Here is a 24,465-nt window from a genome sequence, read left to right as displayed (position 1 = left end):
TCTCACATCAAACACGTTAAAATACACCTGGAAAGTGGAACATATTTACCTCAAGATTAACTGACTTTCACTGCAGTATAGGACACGGAGACAGAAGATAGAGATTGTTAAAATGCCACGGATATTGGAGAATATGGATGTTTAAGCACAAGGATTGGCAGCACATTTTAGGTAAGACTTGAGATCAGAAGTAACTATTTGTCCTCAAAAAGAGAGATTCCTGGCAAATGGAACTGGTGCTGTTCCGTTAATAAATTCTAAAAAAGGTCATCTTGTTTGGATTGAAAAACAAGTTTAAGGTAAGCAAAGATGATCAAATGTCAAACAAATATCACATGGACGGCGGCACGTTGGTCAGCACTGCTGCCTCACAGCGCCAGGGACCCGGGTTCAATTCCCAGCTTGGGTGCCTAGTCTGCATGTTCTTCCTGTTGTCTGCGTGGGTTTCCTCCGGGTGCTCCAGTTTCCTCCCACAGTCCGAAAGACGTGCTTGTTAGGTGCATTGGCGGTGCTAAATTCTCCCTCAGTGTACCCGAACAGGCGCCGGAGTGTGGCAACTAGGGAATTTTCAGAGTAACTTCATTGCAGTGTTAATGTAAGCCTACTCGTGACACTAAAATAAACTTTATGGACAGCTAGGAGCATAGAAATATCAGGTCAGGGAAGGTATTGGTCAAGGATGAATTATGCAAAATATATATTTTAATAGATATTTTGGCAAACAAAATTCAATGCGAATAAGTACGAAGTAAGGAGATCAAGAAAAATAATCAGTTCTGACAAAAAGTCATAGACTTGAAATGTCAACTGATTCTCTACAGATGCTGCCAGACCTGCTAAGTGATTCTAGCATTTTCTGTTATTATTTCAGATTTCCAGCATTCACAGTATTTTACTTTTGTGAAGTCACCCGAGTCTTCTCTGGTGTAAACAAACTCAGTTTCTCTGAGCCAAGGTATTTTATGCCAGGTATTGGATGGATAATTCTTTGCTGCACTTTTGCTGGTGTCAGTACGTACTCATTGTAATATTGAGACCAGAACTGTAGCATTACTACAGATGGGGATGAAGTAATGAATGGGTCTGTGAGCTATTCAACCAAGAAACAATCCAAAGCAAGATCAAGAAAAAAAAGAATGAACGTTAACACCACAAAGTTGAATGGGTTAGCATGCAAGATAAATCAATGGAAACAATCTGGGGATATTGATTGCCAGGTCGTTGAATCACCTGCAAATGCAGCAGCAGACAAGAAAAATTAAATCTGTGATACAGCTCAACACCATTACTTCATCCCCATCTGCAGTAATGTTACAGTTCTGGTCACAACATGAGGATAAACTGACACCAGTAAAAGTGCAGCAAAGGATTATCCATATGCAATCTGGTAGTTTCTTTTAGTTCAGATGTTCAATTAGTTTATTTTCACTTGGAGAAGACTGAAATATTCAAGATCCTTAAGGGTATAATTATAATCTGACATGAAACCAAGGATGTGGAGATGCCGGTGTTGGACTGGGGTAAACACAGTAAGAAGTTTAACAACACCAGGTTAAAGTCCAACAGGTTTATTTGTTAGCAAATGCCACTAGTTTTCGGAGCGCTGCTCCTTCGTCAGGTGGAATGGAGATCTCCATTCCACCTGACGAAGGGGCAGCGTTCCGAAAGCTAGTGGCATTTGCTGCCAAATAAACCTGTTGGACTATAACCTGGTGTTATGAAACCAAGGAGACATGGGATGAAAATCAGATAAAACAGGGAGGATGACAAATGTTTTGAATAGAGTGCCAAAACTGCAAAACAAGGCTTTATAACTTTAGTCATTTTAAAAGACCCGGTATTTGGCAAAGCAATGACTTGAGGGATATGGGCAGCAAATGCCGTACTGCTTTTGAACTCAGGGATTGGTCTAATGAATTAAAGTATTTTCCAGTTGTCCATACTTACCTAACTTTCACATTTTGCATGATTCATCTTTGAGAAAAACAGGGAAAAACTTTGCAGTACATTACCCTGGGAAGTAAATAGGTGAGAATCCATGAGAGAGACTATGTGGTCTGCACATAGAATAGCAACTTGCAGAAGAGGGGCATTCAACCCATTGTTCCTCTTCTGGCTCTTTGAAGGAGCTGTCCAACATAGTCTCACAATCCAGTGTCTCCCCCACAACTCTGCAACCAGCTCTCTTCAAATTGTTTTTTTTGTTTTAAATCCCATATTTTCTTACACGCACTTACTTACTTTTTCTGCACAGTGGTTTTTTTGTAGTTCTGCACGATTCCTCAGTTTACAATATATTTTCTCACCTGTTCCAACCAGCATAAAATGCTGGAATTATTTCGGAATGCCTTATTGCTATAAAACCTACCTTTCATTGGTATTGAAAATAGAAAGATCGGGCTAAAGAGAGTACCTGTTTTATAGCTTGTTGCAACTTGTCCAGATTGATTTCTCTGGCTTCCTTTAGTAATGTCTTTTCATCCATCTTGAGCATGGAGACTCTGTACTGACACAGTTCCACAACCACCACATCTGGTTGTACTTCTTGAATAGTCTAGAACAAAATACAAGGTGATGAACACCATGCTTACAGGAATGTGCTTGCAACAAGAAGAAGTTACTAATGTGGGTTCACAATCCTGAAGGAGAACCAACTGGAATCCATGAGCTGCTCTACATGAAATGTGTTAGCATTGAATAGCTACTGAATGTCTTAATTCACAGTCACGCTATTTTAAGGTGATGTATAAAGTGCTCAGGTATTTTGATTTGAAAGGAATAAAAATTCATGTATGTATTTGCAATGAGAATTTCACATCAGTGTGTAGTTCCTATCAACTTTTTTGACACCATTATAAATCCTCAGGTCCACAAATGTGATATAAATTGCCTCATTTGAACTCGTTACATGGCACTATCACACCTACCAGTGATGGCACTGTACCATCTTAGTCTTACACCCCCTAGTTCATCAGCCTGTACCACAGACACTTCGGATATCAACAGTGTGCAACTAGTTTCTTTCATTACATATCTAGAGAACTGACTATTACCCACAACTGTGGTAATACAGATGTTCAGATTTATTTCATTCACCCGTTACTGGTACCCAGTGTAAAAATCTGCTTTCCCACTTCATGAAAAGGAAGATGCCCATCTTTGTGCCAATGCATACAGAATAGGTGCTTGTAGCTGCTACTGTGTTTTAATATTTTTCAGTGGCCACACTTCATGCAACAGCTTGAATTTTGAGTGTTGGCAGATTATTCAACCACAATCTGCTGATCCCAAACCTGCACTCACCCAGCAGGGATTGCTTAAATACAGTAAAGAGCAGGGAGCCAAAATGATTGTCCAACACTATTTTGAGTCAATTGCAACACTTCTCCCATTCAGAAGATCAGAACAAGAGCATTTTTTAAATCTGAAGCTATCTGGTGATATAAAACTCCATCAGCTATGATCAAATAATTCAGCAGCTTTATTGCACTTTATGGCAGAATCAACTTGTGCAGTGATAATACAAACAGCAGGTTGCCACTTATCCAAACAGGCCAGGAAACATAACTATTTGGGTAACTGAATGATTCAGAGAAATGATCACAAGTTACTTATGATAGAGCCAAATAAATAAATATTAACAGTATGACAAAATGACATTATGACACTAATAATAAACAAATATAATATGGAAGACATATTGTGAGAAATAAGTGGTTCAGATACTCTGCATTCTGCTTAATAAGATCAAAAATGACATGGGCTAACCTATACAAATCTTCAAACAAATTGTACTCCCACCATCCCTCAGCATAACTAACTCCTTTTAAAACTAGTATGAAAAAGTACACTCCTAACAAGGCAGTGCCCTACGACCATACTACACAGCAAAGAGCTGTACAGTGACAAACAGCATTTCTTGATCACGATAAATCTATTGAAATGAAAGTGCACTCCCCGCATTATTAACACAGAACCCAAACATTGTGGCAAGTTTAATTTCAGGAATAAATATCACCAAAGATTTTAATATATGGCCACATTTCTGACTCGAGTCTGGCTGTATATCACTGAATGGAAACGGAGGAAAGGTGAAAGTGGGTACTGAATTAGGACTGCAATCCCCCTCCAGCCCACAACTAAAACACTAATCTCAAAACTGATCAGAGGTTGTTTTGCATTAAATTAGAACATTCACAATGCACGTTGCAATTGTACAAGAGTCAAACTTTTATTGCTTCAGTATTATCCTTTGTTTAAATTCTTTGGATCAGCTCAGACAATTTTGTTTCCTAAAACGTTACATTTTCCATTTTTACCTTTACAACATCTTTTCTGCTACTCTCACTGAAATGGGCTGTGCCAACTAGGTAGACCTTACAGCCATCTTCGGTGCCAAGTTCAGTGACAGTGTCTGGTAGATTTGGTTTTCCTTGTCTTTTTCGCATCTTCATCTCCCACAGAAGTTTAAAAGCATCTTCATCTGCTGTAAGTAAGTAAACATGTTCAGAAATTTGTCCATCACACTGGCATGTGATAGCAAAATTGTAACTCTGAGCTGCATTGAAATGTGCACCACACTGCAGCCTCCAACTGCTAATTGTAGGAGACTGCACAAATTTCCTTAAATTCCCTTATGAGATGACTGACATGTTACGATGACCAAGCTCTTAAAACACAAGTTTCTGAGTAATTAAGCTATTTTTCAGATTTACATTTAAATGTATTGTTAATTAACATCAAACTCCGCAATAAAGTTACAGGGGGGACTTCAGCCTGAGTCTACTGTCTTCGTGGGTAACAAAGCTGTGCAAATGTTTTTTGAGCAACAGTATGTCAATGGTTAATACAGCAAATCCAGTTTATTTTTGTATTTAAACTTAGGAGTACAAGGATCGAAAGCTTCAAATTTTTAGGTGTCCAGATCACCAACAATCTGTCCTGGTCCCCCCATGCCGACACTAAGAAAGCTCACCAATGCCTCTACTTTCTCAGAAGACTAAGGAAATTTGGCATGTCAGCTACGACTCTCACCAACGTTTACAGATGCACCATAGAAAGCATTCTTTCTGGTTGTATCACAGCTTGGTATGGCTCCTGCTCTGCCCAAGATTGCAAGGAACTACAAAAGGTCATGAATGTAGCCCAATCCATCACGCAAATCAGCCTTCCATCCATTGACTCTGTCTACATTTCCCGCTGCCTCGGCAAAGCAGCCAACATAATTAAGGATCCTATGCACCCCAGACGTTCTCTCTTCCACCATCTTCCGTCGGGAAAACGATACAAAAGTCGGAGGTCACGTACCAACCGACTCAAGAACAGCTTCTTCCCTGCTGCTGTCAGACTTTTGAATGGACTTATCTTGCATTAAGTTGATCTTTCTCTACACCCTAGCTATGACTGTAACACGACATTCTGCACTCTCTTGTTTCCTTCTCCATGAACGGTATGCTTTGTCTGCAGAGCGCGCAAGAAACAATACTTTTCACTGTATGTTAATACATGTGACAATAATAAATCAAATCAAATGCTTGGAAAATAGTGACTTAAAAGATATCAATAAAGGTGTGTGCAGTTGCTACACTGATAAAGAACTGACTTAGGTCTAAGTCTCAAAATCAAGTATATGAATCAACATCCAAAGGGGCCCAGAAATCCCAAATCTATTGCTTCTATCTCATTTACTGAAACAAACTGCAGCAAAATTAACATTATTTTCACCAATTTGTTAATATAAACTTGGTGAAGGAGAGAGGAACAAGTAGTAAAACATTGCTTTCTGTTCCAGTCTTAAAGGTTGATGTGTGAAAAAGCAACAAATACTTCATTTTCCTGCAACTATAAACTGTGACAAACACATCACAGCCACCACCAGCTGTGCCCTCCTCAGTCGTTTGACCTAGTTTTTATTTTGCAAAGCAAAATATGGCCCGACTACGTTGAAGGTTGTCAAAAAAATACTTTCTGAACACAGCAATTTTACCAGTGAAAAACAAATGTGAAATCCTGAAGTAACTGCAATATGCATGAGGTGCATTATTAACACAACAGAGGAAAGTGGACTTCAATATATTTTAATAAGATATTTTTAAGGTTTAGTAGTAACTCAGTTTCCCTAATTATTACTTCAAAAGTCTCGATTAAAATTCTAAGCACAACTTGGAAGTGTTAAAAAAATTAAATGAGCGAAGTAATAGTTTGCCAATACTTCCTGGTTCAGATCATTCACGATGAGCATATTGAGACAAATAGAAATTTGATCCAGATTACAACTTATGAGGACCACTTGCTGATGGGTCCTTAGCTAAAGTTGGCTGAGCACTTTGCTTCCAAACCAGAATGACAGGTTTTTCTGGTAAACAAAATAAATTTAAAGATCCCCAAATCAGTAATAGTGTTTTTTATAAATGTTATTTTAATTTAAAAGCATTAAATTGCTTCCACCTCTTTTGGGTGGATAAAACAGGAGATAGTGGGAGAAAATTTCTTCCATGGTAGTTACTCCTTTCTACACAAGTGCAATGAGCTAAATTGCTCTTGTAAAGAGGCACGATGGACTCGATGGGCTGAATGAGCACAGCAAAGGAGATGGTCATTCTGTGATTCTACACTTGGATAAAATTGAGCTTATCGGCGTGAAAGGGCTAACAATATAAAGGAAATCATCACCATTGAAAAGATGAAAGGGGATGAAACAAATGAGGAAATGGTAATTATAACGCAAGGAAAGAAGATGTCAATCAAAAAAGACCATGATCTTAGGACACAGGTATATCCTCATGGGATATGGTACTACTTACAAGATAACTAACACGAACACAGATGATATTACTGTAACTTTACCATATTCCTTTTGCAAAGTAAATATAAAATGCTTACACAAGTTTTGCTGAATATCTGACATATTCTGTGGATCATCATCGGATACTGCTGGGGGTGTCAAGCTTGCCTCTGCCTAGGGGAAAAAAAACAGAGCTAAGAGTTATTTTAAGCTCTTTTAGCTTCTGAAAGCACTAGATAATTTTCAGTCCTGTTAAACCCCAGATGTTTTGCCTTCAGTGTCATATTAGCATCCAACAACATTAATTGATGCAGCGTTTGCAATATTTGTTTTTGTTTCAATACTCATGGAAGTACTGGCCAATGGTAATGTATCATTTCAAAGCAAGTAATAGTCATTTACTGAACACTTGCAGATCACTCATCTCAAATGTAAACGACGGAACCAGTAGAAATGGCAGAGGTGCTTAATGAGTATTTTGCCTCGGTTTTCACAGAGGAAAAGGACCTGGGTGGATGTACTGCGGGCTTGCGGTGGACTGAAAAGATTGAGTATGTGGACTTTAACAAAGAGGTTGTGCTGGAACCTTTGAATGGCATCAAGATAGATAAGTCGCCGGGTCCGGATGGGATGTACTCCAGGTTACTGTGGGAGGCGAGGGAAGAGATTACAGAGCCTCTGGCGATGATCTTTGCGTCGTCGATGGAGACGGGAGAGGTGCCGGAGGATTGCGGATGTGGTTCCTATTTTCAAGGGGAATAGGGATAGCCCAGGAAATTACCGACCAGTGAGTCTAACTTCAGTGGTTGGTAAGCTGATGGAGAAGATCCTGAGGGACAAGATTTATGAGCATTTAGAGAGGTTTAGTATGCTCAAGAATACTCAGCATGGCTTTGTCAAAGGCAGATCGTGCCTTACACACCTGGTGGAGTTCTTTGAAAATGTGACTAAACACATTGACGAAGGGAAAGCGGTAGATGTGGTTTATATGGATTTTAGCAAGGCGTTCGATAAGGTCCCCCATGCAAGGCTTCTAGAAAAAGTGAGAGGGCATGGGATCCAAGGGGCTGCTGCCCTGTGGATCCAGAACTGGCTTGCCCAAAGGAGGCAGAGAGTGGGTATAGATGGGTCTTTTTCTAAATGGAGGTCGGTCACCAGTGGTGTGCCCCAGGGATCTTTTCTGGGACCCTTGCTGTTTGTCATTTTCATAAATGACCTGGATGAGGAAGTGGAGGGATGGGTTGGTAAGTTTGCTGACGACACGAAGGTTGGTGGGGTTGTGGACAGTCTGGAGGGATGTCAGAAGTTACAGAGGGACATAGATAGGATGCAAGACTGGGCGGAGAAGTGGCAAATGGACTTCAACCCAGATAAATGCGTAGTGGTCCATTTTGGCAGGTCGAATGGGATGAAGGAGTACAATATAAAGGGAAAGACTCTTAGTACTGTAGAGGATCAGAAGGACCTTGGGGTCCGGGTCCATAGGACTCTAAAAGCGACCCTGCAGGTGGAGGAAGTGGTTAAGAAGGCGTATGGTGTGCTGGCCTTTATCAATCGAGGGATTGAGTTTAGGAGTCCGGGGATAATGATGCAGCTATATAAGACCTTCGTCAGACCCCACTTGGAGTACTGTGCTCAGTTCTGGTCACCTCATTACAGGAAGGATGTGGAAAAGATTGAAAGGGTGCAGAGGAGATTTACAAGGATGTTGCCTGGATTGAGTGGCATGCCTTATGAGGATAGGCTGAGGGAGCTCGGTCTTTTCTCCTTGGAGAGACGTAGGATGAGAGGAGACCTAATAGAGGTATATAAGATGTTGAGAGGCATAGATCGGGTGGACTCTCAAAGGCTTTTTCCCAGGGTGGAAATGGCTGCTATGAGAGGACACAGGTTTAAGGTGCTGGGGGGTAGGTACAGGGGAAATGTCAGGGGCAAGTTTTTCCACACAGAGGGTGGTGGGCGAGTGGAATCAGCTGCCGTCAGTGGTGGTGGAGGCAAACTCAATAGGGTCTTTTAAGAGACTCCTGGATGAGTACATGGGACTTAATAGGATGGAGGGTTATAGGTAGGCCTAAAAGGTAGGGATATGTTCGGCACAACTTGTGGGGCCGAAGGGCCTGTTTTTGTGCTGTAGTTTTTCTATGTTTCTTACTTTCATCACTTACCATGTCTTTATTGATTATTATTGAGCTTTATACCGCCATAATATTATTGGGTAAACTTAGTGAGATTTGGTTCCTGATTCAGGGCCTCGTGAGACAGGAACAGTCATTAGAGAATCATGTGTTAAAGTCCTTGCATCCAATTCACAACACTCAACCGTCCAGTCATTGATTTTAATGGCAAAAAAATCAAGAGCGATTTGAACCTAGAACACTAAATTCTTTTAAGTGAAATCCTACACAGGAAGAATAGAGCAAATTTGATCTGTACATATCCTATGCTGCAGTGTCCTTTTAAATAATAATATGTTCTAGAACCAACTAGGGAACGTTATGTTAATGTAATACAATGAAACAAGATTAATTAATGACCTCACAGTAAAGGATCCTCTAGAGAAGAGTGATCATAACATGACAGGATTTCACATGGTTAGAAATATGGGTCTGAAACTGTTGTCATAAACTTAAATAAAGACAATTACAAGGGTGCAAGATAGAGTTGGCTAAAGTAGAATAGGAAAATAAGTTAAAAGGTAGGATGGTAGAGAAGTAATTCCAGATATTTCATAACTCTCAAAGATATATCCCATTGAGAAAGAAAAAAGCTACGAGAAGGGTGTGCCATCTGTGGCTAACTAAGGAAGTTAAGGATGATACCAAATTGAAATAAGTGACAAACAATGCTGCAAAGCTGAGTGGTGGGTCAGAAGATTGAGAACGTTTTAGAAACCAGCAAAGGAGGTCTAAAAAAACAAAGAAAAAAAACTGGAGTATGAGAGAAACCTAACAAAACATATAAAAACAGACGGTGAAAACTTCTACATGTATATAAAAAGGAATAGCTAAAGTAAGCTTTGGTCCCTTGGGAATTAAAAATGGGAAACAAGGAAATGGCAGAGACATTGAACAAGTATTTTGTAAATGTCTTCACAGTATATGACACAGAAAGCATCCTAAGAATATTAGAAAATGAGAGGTAAAATAAAGGGACGATTTAAAATAACCATAAAAGTACTAGGAAAACTATGGGATGAAAGGCTGATAAGTCCCCTTAAAAAGCACCTGATAAGCACCTGATGGCCTGTATCCTAGGATCTTAAAAGAAGTGGGTATAGAGATCTGGTTACAATCATAGGATCTTAGGCATGGAGACAGGCCCTTTGGTCCAAACTGGTTCAAACCTAATTTGCCTGCATTTGGCCCATATCCCTCTAAACATTTCCTATCCATTTGTCTGTCCAAATGCCTTTTAAATGTTTTCAATGTCCCTGCCTCACTTCCAAAATTTCTTAGATTCTGGAAAGGTCCCAGGGGATTGGAAAACAGCAAACGTTAACACCACTATTCAAGAAAGGAGGGAGATAGAAAGCTGGAAACTTTAGGCTAATCTAAAATCTGTCATTGGGAAAATGCTAGAATCTATTATCAAAGGGGTAGTAGCAGGATATGTAGAAAATCAAAAGACAATCAGACAGAGAAATCATGTGCGACATATTAGAGTTCTTTAAGGATTAATAAATAGGGTGGATAAAAGGATACCAGTATATGTATTTTAGGGATCAAACAAAAGTTTATTGGACAAGAGCTCTTGGAGTTGGGGATGATAGATTAGCTTATTAACATGAATGAGACACATGGGCTAAATGGATTATTTTCAGGTTGGCAAACTGTAACTAGTGGTGTGCTACAGGGAGCAGTGCTGGGCCCCAACTATTTATGATCTATATTAACAACTTGGATGAAATGACTTTATTGTAGCTAAATTTGCTGATGGTATGAAATGGACAGGAAAGCAAGTTGAGAAGAATACAGAGTCTACGAAGGGATATGAGATAGGTGGTGAGTGGACAGAAAATTGGTGGATGGAGTATAGTGTGGGTAAATGTTCACTTTTGCAGTAAAAATATAAGGCAGCCATTCAGCCCATTGTCTATGTGCTAGCCCTTAGATGGTGCAATTCACCCACTGTCACTCCTCTACCTTTCCCACAGCCCTGCAAATTTTTCCTTTTTATATAATTAATTCCTTTCCATATAACAATTCCTTTTGGAAAACTTCTACTGCCCTTCTCTCCATTACACTCCAGTGTATTCCAGATAAAGGAGTTTTATGAGGAAAGCTTTAACAGATTGGGTTAGAGCCGTCAGAAGAATCAGAGGTGATCTTACCAAAACATTCTGAGGGTGCTAGACAGGTGCTGAGAGGATGCCCAGGGGGCACAGTTTAGAAATAAATGATCCCCCATTTAAGATGGGGATGAGGAGGAATTTTCTATGAGGGCTGTTAGCCTTTCGAATTCTCTTCCACAGGGAGCAGTTGAGGCTGGGTCATTGAGAATACTTAAAGCTGAGTCATACAGATTTTTGACCGACAAGGGTGTCAAGTGGAGTTAAGGTCACAATCAGATCAGTCATGATCTTACCGAATGGCAGAGGCGGCTTGAGGGGCTGAATGACCTATTACTTCTTCTATTTCTTATTATCTTACAACCAATTTTCTACTCCCTAACTCAGGGTCAAATATAATAATTCTGCTATTTGTTTCGCTGAGACCAGCTAACAAAGACTGAGGATAGATATCCTGGCTGCTGTTGTTCAGTTACTCACTGATAAACTAAAGCCATTAGGGACCTCAAAATATAATAAAACTTTACATTCACCTCTTCTTCATTATTTCGCCCACTGTTAAGCAAGACAGTAATGCATTTTTTGTCTTCTGTGCCAATTTCCCAGTGCATGTTATTCTCATTATCAGAAGAAATTGGTGTTTAACTTAGTAGAAAGGAGGACAGAAAAGTGCATGACCCGAGGCAGGTATCAAATGTATCTTAAGGATGCATACAAGAGTGAAATCAGTTTCCAGATTAACAGAAATAATTCATTTCATATAAAAGCAGGCTAATGGTTTTGACATATCTAGCATACAAGAATGTATCCTCCCATATTAGCTAAATTCAAAAGATAAAGGCTTCTTGCTATTGGGTTTTTACACATTAATTAATGTATCAATGGGAACATGAGGAATCCGCCATCAGCCTTGCTCGGTTAGCCAAGACTGAAATTCAGAACTTCCCCATCTAAAATTATGTAAATAGTCCGCAAGAAACAGACATTCTTTTGAAAATACAAGGTATATCTATATATTTAACCACAAGTTAATGAAACCAGCCCACCTCCCTTTGGTCTTCCTCCATCCCCGAATTACTCTTCACAAAAGGCAGTCAACGAGAATCTGTTGGTCAGGACACCAAAAGTTAAATTGTTATACCATGTTATAACATGAGAAATAGGAAGAGAAATGGGCCACATAATTGCTGGAGATTGTCCCGCTAATTTTGTGTCTGATCTGCATATCCCTTGATTCTCTTAGGATCCAAAAATCTATCAATCTCAGTCTTGAATACACAATTTCTGAGAATCCACAGCTCTTTGTGGTAGAGAATTCCAAAGATTCACAAACTTCAAGTGAAAATACTTCTACTCATTTCAGTCTAAAAAAGCTGTGCCCTTATCTCAAGACCATGCTTGTTAGTTCTAGATTCTCCAGTCAAGAGAAGTAACCTCCCAACTGAACATTGCAGCAGTCTGGAGTGAAACAATTCCGATTGATAATTGCTTAATTGAAATACTTTAATTCCATTAATTAAAACCCGGGCCTTCAAATATTGCAACTGAAAACACTAGAAAATGTTCAGTGTTAAGAAAGTGAAAACTATTATCTACTAATCCAATGCACAAAGAAAGCAATTGGTAGTTTTTGAAACATCAATTCTTTTTAATCATACAGCATCCGAGAACTTAACTTTAGTTGGATACCAAATAATTAGTCACTTAATTTAAATAAGACACGATGACAATTTAGCTAGAAGGGAATTGATGAAACAAACACAGAATTCATCAGAATAAAGTACTGACTGGGCTTTAGAAACCTTACGCGACTCTCATTTAAGTATACAACTTAGCGTTCAGTGCTAGTCTGGTTAATGCAAGGTGTTGGAATATCATTTATTGACCTTTTCGAAATGTTAATATAGCCCAGACTAATGGAATGAAAATTTACTGTTTCCTATAATGAATATTTGGATTAAGTAGCTTCATTTATATATGTGATAGAGCACTGAATATGTTGCTTTCCAATTGCTATAAAAGATTTTGAAAAGCCAGGACAGGCAGTCAGAAGTCATTATCATGTATAAACCAGTTTTATAGATAATAGTAGATTTGAGTATACAAAGCAATTTCAACAAGTTCAAAAGTAGACATAACCCTCAAGACTTACTTTGCATTACTCCCACTGATATGTGCTGAATAACAGTAAGAAGTCTCACAACACCAGGTTAAAGTCCAACAGGTTTATTTGGTAGCAAATACCATAAGCTTTCGGAGCACAGCTCCTTCGTCAGATGGGGTGGATATCTGTTCTCCAACAGTGCACAGACACAGAAATACTGTGCTGAATAAGTCAGAGAAAGAGATTAGCATATTCAATGTGTGATTGGATTATATTCACTGGAGTTTAGAAGAGTAAGAGGAGATCTCATAGAAACTTATAAAATTCTGACAGGGTAGATTGAGAAAGAATGTTCCCAATGGTGGGGGAGTCCAGAACGAGAGGGTCATAGTTTGGGGATAAGGGGTAAACCTTTTAGAACTGAGGTGAGGAGAAATTTCTTCACCCAGAGAGTGGTGAATTTGTGAAATTCACTACCACAGAAGGAACTCGAGGCCAAAACATCGTCTGATTTCAAGAAGCAATTAGATATAGCTCTTGGGGCTAAAGGAATCAAGGGATAGGGATGGGGGAAATCAGGATATTGAATTTGATGATCAGCCAAGATCATAATGAATGGCGGAGCAGGCTTGAAGGGCCAAATGGCCTACTCCTGCTTCTAGTTTCTATTGGAAGGAAGGCGCAGTGGTGATCCTGCACCTAAACTGGAAAAGCACTTGCATCTTTGTGAAACTGGTAAATATAGCAGTGGGGAAAATGTGTAGCACTAGAGACACCTGGCTTCAAGCTGCTCACCATAGCTAAATTTGCCATAGGAAATAGGAATAGGCTCTATGGCCTCTCGAATGTAATCTGCTATGCAACATGATCAAAGATTATTTTATCTGTACTCCACTTAGCTGCCTGTGTTAGTATCCTTTAATTCATTTGATTCCCTCAGAGATCAAATATTTGTCTCAACAAGAGAGAGAGAGAAGGAAGGTATTCCAAAGATCCACAATCCTTGAAGTGAACACCTTTCTAAAGTAATTGAACCTCTTATCCCAAGGCTATGCTCCCTTCTTTTTAGATTTCCAGCCAGGAGAATCAATCTCTCAAGAGTATATCCTGTCAATGCCTTTTGGAATCTTGGATACGTCAATGAAAGCATCTCTCATTCTTCTAAACTGCAGAGTCTAGGTCTGATTTACTTAGCCTCTCTCTCATTCCAGAAACGAATCCAGTGAACCTTTTCCTCCATGGCTAGTATATCCTTTCTTCAGTATGGAGATATGGTGAAACAGTGCACAGTACTCGGGTCATTAGTCGGTGGAATTTTCTTCCCCAGAAGTTAGTGGAGGCAGTATCATTGAATTTATTCAAGGCTAAGTTAGACAGATTTTTGATAGACAAGAGAGTCAATTGTTATGGGGGAACAGACAGGAAAGTGAAGTTCGGACCACAACCAGATCAGCCACGATCTTATCAAATGGCAGAGCAGGCCAGAAGGGCCAAATGGCCTTCCCCTGAGAACCATTTTCCTGATGGTTCTCTTGAACTCTTTTGTAGATTAAAAAGTCTAATTCAGCTTTGAATATATTAAAAACCTGCCCCTGTAACTCCCTGGAGAAGAGAATTCTAAAGACTAACAAACCCCGAGAGGACACATTCTTCCTCATCTTAAAATGGGAGAAATGTATTTTTAAACCTTGCCCTTAGGTTTTCTCCTTTTGGATTCCCCAAAAGGAGAAAACATCTTCTCAGCAACTACCATTGCCATGTACAGTCGTAGCAACACTTCCCCTCTTTCAAACATTATTCCCCTTGCAATAAAAACCAACATTCCATTTGCCGTACAAATTACTTGCTATACCTGCAAGCTACATGGAAACCCAGATCCCTTGTGTACCTCAGCACTCTCTCTCCATTTAAATATTATGTTTTTCTGTTCCTCATGCTAAATTGGAAAACTTCACCCATTACTCCATCTGTCAGATTGTTGCCCACTCAATCTACCCATATCCCTTTGCAGACTCTCTATCCTCCCACAACTTGCTTTCCTACCTATCGTCATATTGTCAGCAAATCTGGCTATAGTACAGTTTGTCCCTTCATCCAAGGCATTAATATAGATCATAAGTAATTGGGGCCCCAGCACTGATCCCTGCAGCACTCCAATAGTTGGTTTGCCAACCTGAAAATGGCCCATTTATCCTGTTTATCTTCTGTTTCCTGTTAGTTAGCTAATGCTCTGTTAATATATTACTTCTAAAAGCATGAGCTGTTATTTGGTGTGGTAACTTTTAATGTGGCATCTTATCGAGTGCCTTTTGGAAATCCAAATATACTACAGCTGGTTTCCCTTTATCTACTCTGCCGTTACATCCTCAAGAATTCTAAGGGCGGCATGGTGGAACAGTGGTTAGCACTCCCAGTGTCTGCATGGGTTTTCTCCGGGTGCTCCGGTTTCCTCCCACAGTTCAAAGATGTGTGGGTTAGGTTGATTGGCCATGCTAAATTGACCCTAGTGTCAGGGGGATTAGCAGGGTAAATGTGTGGGGTTACGAGTATAGGGCCTGGGTGGGGTTGTGGTCGGTACAGACGTTATGGGCCGAATGGCCTCCTTCTGTACTGTAGGGATTCTACAATTCTAAATGCCTCAAACATACGTAGGTATACAAAAAGGCTTGTAAACTGTGCGCAGGTCAACCACAATAGAGAAGGATCAAACGAGTTTGAGGGACTGATAGGAAATGGTATTCACTGACATTTAGTACTTTATTGAAACTTATTTATGTTAAATGCTTATGAGCTCACTTCCTTCCAGAGGTATGAATGCACTTAAAATTGAAACTAACACGCTAAATTGACAAAACTGCTGAAATACTATAGGTACAAGCAATATCATCCATGGGATGCTTGATAGTTCAAACACAAAGCATAAACAGAACATAAATATGCCAAAGAATAGATCATTAGGTGTTGGCAATAATCATCAGAAGTTTCACGATTGGATTACTTTTCAAATTTAGTGATATCTTGCCACTCATGGTGAAGATTTTGGTTTAAATTTGATTTTTTTTAAAAACCACTGCTTTGTAATCCAACAAATACTCCAATTGACAGGTTTTATAATGGTACTCACAGGTGAAAATAGTGTCATGCAAATTGACATTACAGAAGGAAATTCTGACCGGATGTCACAAAGTATTGCCAGGCTATTTAAACAAATTACAGGAAAATTCACAATCTGTTTGAAAGGCATTATGCATCACTGATCTAACTGAAGTCTTGACAGGCATTGTAAACAACAAGAGCAATGGTTGGAATTGGCAACTGCCTGTAATTTGCTAGTTATGTAGTGTTAATCAGACTGAAATTTGTAATATCAAATTATGGTATGCAAACTTTTCCAACAGTGTCTTAGAATATGGAAAAGTCCCAAACATTTTTTGCTGAGTCCCACTTTATGGATTCCTGTCCATAATTAATAAATAAGTGTACAACTATTTTGGGTGGCGTTGGCAATGCCAACATTTGTTGCCCATCCCCAATTGCTCTTGAATGGACCTTACTAGTTCATTTCAGAGTCAACCACATTGTTGTTGGTCTGAAATACGTGACCAGGTAAGGATGGCACATTTCCTTCCTCAAAGGACATCAGTGAACTAGATGGGTTTTTACAACAATAGATGATAGTTTCAAAGTCACTGTTATTAAGACTCATTTTATATTCCAGATTTATTAACTGAATTTGAGTTCCGGCTACCATGGTGGGATGTGAACCCATGCCCCCAGATTATTAGCCCAGGTAGCTGGATTACTAGTCTAGTGACATTACCACTATGCCATTGTCTCCCCTGTTCACTACACCACTGTCAAAGTTAACACCATACTTCAGCAGTTTTATCACTTTAGCTGTTTAATATCTGCTCCCTTACACTTCTGGGCCCTAATATCAAATTAAATCTTATCAGTAGAACTTAATGGTTGGGAGATTTCTTGCAACAGCTTCTGTGTCGATGACGTTACTTTGTCCAAAATGAAGTGCGAACCCCTCTTACGTGAGTAAATTGGGCTGCACTTCTGGTGAAACAATACCAGCAAAGCTTGAGCAGATCCAAGGTTGCTATGATGGCGCAAGCAGCTGCACTTAAAAGTAAATCCCTGGGTCTCTCTTCATTTCAGGTTCATGACGTGTGCAAAGTCCAGGATGAACAATCTGCAGCGGGGGCAGGGGGAGTCACATTTCATGAGAAACAATGAGCAATGAATGATTGCATTGAAGGGGGAGGGAGTATGTCAACTTATCTTTTTTGAGTAAACATCAAATATGCATGTGCACAGATGTCATTATTCATTTATTTCTCAATTTAAGGGGACACCAAATAAACAGCAGTACAAAATCTAAGCATGGCAAACAATCTTTTCAGAAAGGTGCCATGCAATAGGCAATGAAGTAAAAGGTGAGGTGAAGATTCTTTTTTGCAAGAAAGCGGCTATTTATTTACTCTCCTCTAAACATAATGGGGATCCAAGGGCTTTGATAATGCAGAAACAGACACTGACATACCCTGCAGAACTCAAGTCAAAGAACTTTTTTAAACGGAGTCTTGAAGCAGAATTTGGGGAGAGGGGTGGGGCTGCTTGCAGCTATCTATTTCTCTATGGCAGTGGGAACCCTGTAGCTCATGAGCACTTTTAAGAACTTCAAAAGGTACTTGACCCAACATATAGTTGATTATACTTTTTCCACTTTTAATTTCAGTGGGAATGGCATTTCACAGTAGGTAAAACAAAACTATATATGGAAAGGTCACTTACCACCCCGAGCACACGCTGTCCTCTTCACGTGCTGCACTGATGCCACAGGAACAAATACACACCAATAGCAATAAGATGCTGAAGCCTCATCACCTTGGGAACCACCATCAGTGTTATTCTGTAACTAAAACAAGTTCAATAAAGTTCTAAACTTTAAAAATTAGATTATTTAAGTTCTCCAATCACACCTCACAATAAAATGCAACCCAAGTACCCAACCAAAAATGTTTGAAATCTCCCACTACGTCATTTGAAGGATTGCAACTTCATGCATTTTATCTGGTTCTCTATCCTACAAAATAAAGGGAATGCTATGGAGCAAGTTAGCTTTGAGCAGAATAAACTCCATTTGTATTAAGCCTTTTACAACATCAGGGCATTTGAAAGCACCTCAAAGCTAATAAAGTCCTTTTGAAATAGTCACTGTTATAGGATAAATGTGGCAACCAGTTTGTCCACAGCAACATTTCACAAATACAAATAAGGTGACAACAGGTTGTCTGTTTTGGTGATGTTGCCCGAGGGATAATTGTTGACCAAGACACTGGAAGAACTCTGTTGCTCCTCTTTAAATAGTACCACATGCAGGCAGGGTCTCAGTTTATCATATCTGAAATATGGCAGGTCAAATAGTATAGCATTTCCTCAGAGCTGCTCTAGTGTCAGCCTGGATAGTGAGCTCAAAGCTCCAGGATGGGGCTTCACCTCACAATCTTCTGATCCACGTGGACACTTTTAGCGTGAAAGGTGATTTCTAATTCTTCACAATTTTGAGTGCCCTTATGCTCAGCTGTGCAGGGAAGAATTAAACTGGACAGAAGGTATCTGAATATCAACTTTTATGCGGCATTCTGTTGTTGACTCCATGGAGTCTGGCTTCTGCTCAAATTGCCAAGTCTGCTTGAAGCCACTGGAGAGAACAGGTTGAAGTTATAAATGCCTGTGGCAAACAAAATTTAAATACTTGTTTCAGGTTCAGAATGAGTCATCATATATGCAAATAAATTGAAAAGATAGCTGTGTTTGATTTGAATGATTCAGCCACTCTCGGATTTAAAAAAAAAATATGCAGAATTGATCAGAATGAGGAAACCTGAAATTCAACAACTATGAAATTACTTTCAGGCCAGTGAGGTTGTTTAGCAACAATTGCAAACTTTGTACAAAACTGAAAACCCAATTACATCTCATTCAACAAGATATGAATTTTTCAAAGGTTTATTTTTATAGCAAGACAGAGCATAACAGTGGAAGCTCTTATCAGTTCAGTGATCTATAAAAGCAAGTGCATACGGTGGGGGGGACCTTAATGTCATTGTTAATGTTGGAAAAATGTGGAATCACTGACAGCAACTCCTGGGTTTACACATTAACTATGTACATGCAGACTCCAAAATTTGCCGTCGGTTTCAGAGAAGTAATAAAAGTGAATGCTAACTGTTTTGCTGTCATTACTACTGCAAAGTGAGATCAAGTATCTCTCTGAAATCTTGCGTTTGAAATGCATGAAGCAGATTGATGTTGTTGTACTTACAATGATGGATATGCACTAAAGACTGGCCAAAAAAAGTTTGGGCTTGTCCATTCCAGTTAAGTTAAATTTTAACAATGTGTTAAGGATCAATTACTGACCAACAATCTTTCTAAAACTGAACAAACATGTTACAAACAAGCTGTCACATTCTTTCATATTTAAAAAATGTAAATAAATTGAAAAACATTTGGAGGGCGGCAGACATCAGCGGAGGCTTCCCGTTGGGCACCCAGGTCTCTGCACGTCTCCCAACCCAAGATTTGAGATTTCAATATTTAAATTTGATTTTGCAGCCGATTAGTGGGCCTAAGACTGAATTCTCCAGGCCCGCTAGCGACTCCCCTCCCCGCCAGGAGTGGTTCCTTCCAGTGGGGTTTACAACATTCCCCACTAACGAGGAACAAACGGCCGACCCAGCTGGAGGGAAGAGAGGCCATCGAGGCCCCTGCGGGAGGTAAGGGGGCTGCCCCTTGGGCAGTACCAGCCTGGCCCCCTGGTACTGCCCAAGGGGCAAACGCTGGACATCATGGGCAGGGCCTATAGGGTACTGATTAGTTGGGGTGAGGTCCTGCAGCCACTCTCGGAGCTGGCCATGTGGCCCGGAGGGAGAATAGGCCCCACCCACAGATTTTCAAAGTGAATCTGCTAGGGCACTCTGCAGTCATCAGAATCTGAGAGATTAAATCTGAAAATCACGCTTAAAAACCCAGCAGCAGTTACTCTCGTTTTTCCGCGAATTGAGAACTTAGAATTTTTTTAGGAGAATCCTGGGCTTTGTCTTTTCTCTCTGTCTAAATTCAATCTTTCTATCCCTCTCCATTTTGCTTTCTGTACTTGATGGACATTGAATTAACTATTCTAACTGACACTTGCTGAAGCAGTTATGCAGTACCCATTAATAATTCTCCTAATATATGATTGGTTAAGAAGGATCATAGTTGTTGCTCTGCTCACAGAGGTCCCAGGTCTCCTGTAGACCAGCACCACGATGAAATGGACTTTTGATCACTCCCAGTTCCAGCGCAAAAGCCCACTTGGGCAAGTGCACATCAAAATCATTTTTATACTTGTTTTTAAATCCCCTCACGACAGAACCAAACTAAATTCAAGAAAACTTACAAAAAACTGTCTCAATGTCCCCAATCTTTACGTGGGTTTCATTAGCTCCTGTCAGGTTCTTTGCCCACCATACAGGTACATTTAGGTATACCTATGCACGAAAACTGGTACACTGGCCTCCGACAGAATAAAGAGTGACATGCTACGCATATGGAATACATGGGCCTGTTTGAACATGAATTTGTAATATAAATGGCATAACACAGAGATCCTAGCCAGTCACTGACAATTACTGCTTTTTGTTTAAAACAGGACAGATGCAGTCACATTTCTAGAATACTATTTATTTGACTTATAACGGGAGTAAACTAAGAAAACACTCCCATTGAAGTTGAGGCTGCCAGTGAGATCATGCCCTATTTACAATGGTCAAAACACCAGTAATGATTGAAATCAAATAATGAATGAACCAAGGAAGAAGATGTTATCACAGTAAGAGCCAACGACATAAGGTGTGGGGGAATTGCGAAGCTACAGGGAAAAGGCAGAGGAGTGCCAACTGGTGAATTGCTCTTGCAGAGAGCCAGCACAGACATGACAGGCTGAATGGCCTTCCACTGTGCTGTAACCATACTATGGATTTGGTTATCAGGTTCTTGAGACTGTTGGTGTGCATAATCTTTAAGTTTCAGTTAACAATAAAAGTCCTGAAAAAGAACGGATTCAAATTAAATATTAATTGCACAATCTGTTGTGCAGTTACATGTTTGGGAGAAGTAAATGTTGTGCAAATCAACTATGGTGCAAGAATGTTTCTGTAGAGAAAAATAAGATGCATCATACAAGGAAACGTTAAGGTGATTATGTAAAAGGAACAATTTGTGTTTAAAGAATCATTAAAAACTGGCATTTCTACTTTGATTACAATAAGGAGCCAATGAAATTGTCTTACTGTGATCATTGTAAATGGGGGAATGAGAGAGAAATTACAGATCAGAGATACTTTTTGCCGGATTATTTATCTTGCATTAACACTACAGTTCTGATTTTCTCTTTTGCATACATGTAATGTTACCGCAATCCGCCAAAAGTGTGCGAGACACTTCTCTCGCGATATTCTTATATGACAACAATCTCTTATGAGTACTTCTGTCGCTTTTCATTTCTTTATGGGCACTTTTTAAAGGCAATAAAAAGTTTTACAGGTATGGCATCACACTACGTTGCCTGCTAACTAACGTCTAAGCATCACTGCAAGTCAACAGAACAAACTTGAATCGTTGGGCTATTCGTTGCAGTGGGGGACCCAAATCAAAACTGCATCCCACCATATGGCAGCGATGTTTCCCCCTCAGACCAAACCTGGGGGAGGGGGGGGGGCGGCAGAGGAGGAACAGTGAACTTATTGATCGCACCCACTAAAAAAAGGAAACAACGCACCAGTCCAATAAATAACTCACCTTCTCAGAGGTAAAGACTTAGAGAGAGACTGCCAACCACAAAGAGCAGTCCATCTGCAGCCCAGACAGTAATACTGGATGCCGATGGGGCGGGCACGCCCACTGCACCCTGGGATATGGAGTTCCGCCCGCCTCCCCGCGGATGACCAACGACGGCCGCTGACATCACGGGGGGACTACATCACCCAGAGTGCCCCGCGGCTCCCTCACATGCGCAACGCCCGCGCCGCTCAAAGTAAGTCTAGGCCTCGGGCCCTGGCGCGTCGGTCCATGCGCTTACTCATCACTCGCACGAGAGAGACATATATGTATACGTAAAGAGAAAAGTAAAGACTTACCTTTTATATAATTGTCGAGGGAGTGCTCGGTGGAAGTTGAGGCGCCGGCAGGGGTGTGGAAATTTGAGTTGGCAGAGGCCATCATCGGCTCCGCTAGCAGAGTGAGGGAGGGGAGGGGAGGGGGTCGGAGCGCGCGCTCCCTCCCTGCCAACTGGCCGGAGCTGGCGCGCAACCCCGCTCCTCTGTGACGTCACCGGCAGCTGGCTCACATTGGACCAAAGTTCTTCTTGACACTCCCAACCTTTCCCCAGCCAGTTGATTGATTGTGTGTGTGTTGTGTTTTAAGACAGTGATTGGAGCAAAATTAGTTTGTTTTTGATTTGATTTATTATTGCCACATGTATTGGGATACAGTGAAAAGTATTAGGACTGAGTTGAGGAGGAACTTCTTCACCCAAAAGGTTGAGAATCTGTGGAATTCCCTGCCCCAGTGAAGAGGTTGAGGCTACCTCAATGAATGTTCAAAGGCAGAGATAGATAATTTTTTCAACAGTAAAGGAATTAAGGGTTATGGTTGAGCGGGCGGGTAAGTGGCGCTGAGTCCACAAAAAGATCAGCCATGATCTTATTGAATGGCGGAACAGGCTCAAGGGGTCAGATGGCCTACTCCTGCTTCTTATATTCTTATGTTTCTTGCCAGTTAATGTTTATTTATTAGTGTCACAAGTAGACTAACAGTAACACTGCAGTGAAGTTACTGTGAAAATCCCTGAGTCACCACACTCCGAAGCCTGTTTGGGTACACTGAAGGAAAATTTAGCACCGTCAATGCACTTAACCAGCACATCTTTCCAACTGTGGGAGGGAACCAGAGCACTCAGAGGAAACCCACACAGACTTGGGGAGAATATGCAGACTCCGCACAGTGAGTGGATAGAGCTGTGAAGAAGGCCTATAGTGTGTTAGCTTTTATTAACAGGGGGTTGGAGTTTAAGAGCCGTGGGGTTATGCTGCAACTGTACAGGACCTTGGTGAGACCACATTTGGAATATTGTGTGCAGTTCTGGTCACCTCACTATAAGAAGGATGTGGAAGCGCTGGAAAGAGTGCAGAGGAGATTTACCAGGATGCTGCCTGGTTTGGAGGGTAGGTCTTATGAGGAAAGGTTGAGGGAGCTAGGGCTGTTCTCTCTGGAGCGGAGGAGGCTGAGGGGAGACTTGATAGAGGTTTATAAAATGATGAAGGGGATAGATAGAGTGAACGTTCAAAGACTATTTCCTCGGGTGGATGGAGCTATTACAAGGGGCCATAACTATAGGGTTCATGGTGGGAGATATAGGAAGGATATCAGAGGTAGGTTCTTTACGCAGAGAGTGGTTGGGGTGTGGAATGGACTGCCTGCAGTGATAGTGGAGTCAGACACTTTAGGAACATTTAAGCGGTTATTGGATAGGCACATGGAGCACACCAGGATGATAAGGAGTGGGATAGCTTGATCTTGGTTTCAGATAAAACTCGGCACAACATCGTGGGCCGAAGGGCCTGTTCTGTGCTGTACTGTTCTATGTTCTATGTGACCCAAGCCGGGAATTGAACCCAGGTCCCTGAACTGTGAAGCAGCGGTGCTAACCATTGTGCCACAGGCAAAACATACCCTTCATTGAGTACATAGGGGAGAAAGAGAAGGTGTGGAATATAGTGTTGACAAAGAGCATTATTAGAAAGTTTAAAAGAGTTAGTTAGAATGAGAGTAAAAGATGGAATTGGAGGGACAGCTTGCAAGACGTCGCCACACTCTGGTGCCATTTTTCAAAATTCATAAGCAGTAATCAACTGTTGTTCTGATTGGAAAGTCATCCATCTGACTCAAATTTTCTCTCTCTCTACAGATGTTGCCTGACCTGCTGAGAATTTTCTGCCGAAACACCAAACACAATTAAGACATCTTTTAAAAAAGGAAATTGAAACTGACTTGGATTTTTCTCCCTTCTTTACCCCTTCTCCGATCCTGGCTTTCAGTTTCTGTGCCTTCCGCTGTTGTCCAGCCAATTCTTCTTCCGTTACACTGACCTTCTGTATTGCTTCCTCCAGAATCTTGGTGTTTCAACAGATTCTGGTTGCTTTGAAAAACAAGAGAATGGTCAGTTGGTTTAAG

At 40.6% G+C, this 24,465-nt stretch overlaps 1 protein-coding gene across 5 annotated transcripts in view; it reads right to left on the bottom strand.

The window, feature by feature from the left end:
- trabd (TraB domain containing) overlaps positions 1 to 22,562 on the bottom strand; it is a 35,369-nt gene extending 12,807 nt beyond the window's left edge. Inside the window, exons 1-6 of one of the 5 annotated variants that reach the window (XM_078235554.1) lie at positions 22,371 to 22,562; positions 17,980 to 18,103; positions 12,119 to 12,177; positions 6,883 to 6,958; positions 4,320 to 4,486; positions 2,414 to 2,554 (exon numbers count right to left, since the gene is read on the bottom strand). In XM_078235554.1, the coding sequence (XP_078091680.1) occupies positions 2,414 to 2,554; positions 4,320 to 4,486; positions 6,883 to 6,958; positions 12,119 to 12,139 (405 nt within the window). In that variant the 5' untranslated portion in view covers positions 12,140 to 12,177; positions 17,980 to 18,103; positions 22,371 to 22,562. Of the gene's footprint in view, positions 1 to 2,413; positions 2,555 to 4,319; positions 4,487 to 6,882; positions 6,959 to 12,118; positions 12,178 to 17,979; positions 18,106 to 22,370 lie in introns of those variants that run through there. The other 4 variants (XM_078235555.1, XM_078235557.1, XM_078235558.1 and 1 more) reach the window with 4 other exon arrangements.
- Between the last annotated feature and the right edge of the window lie 1,903 nt (positions 22,563 to 24,465).

Source organism: Mustelus asterias, chromosome 19 (genome assembly GCF_964213995.1).
Source record: "Mustelus asterias chromosome 19, sMusAst1.hap1.1, whole genome shotgun sequence".
Taxonomy (NCBI): domain Eukaryota; kingdom Metazoa; phylum Chordata; class Chondrichthyes; order Carcharhiniformes; family Triakidae; genus Mustelus; species Mustelus asterias.
Note: the sequence above shows the minus strand (reverse complement) of the source record. Positions and strands in the feature narration are given on the sequence as shown.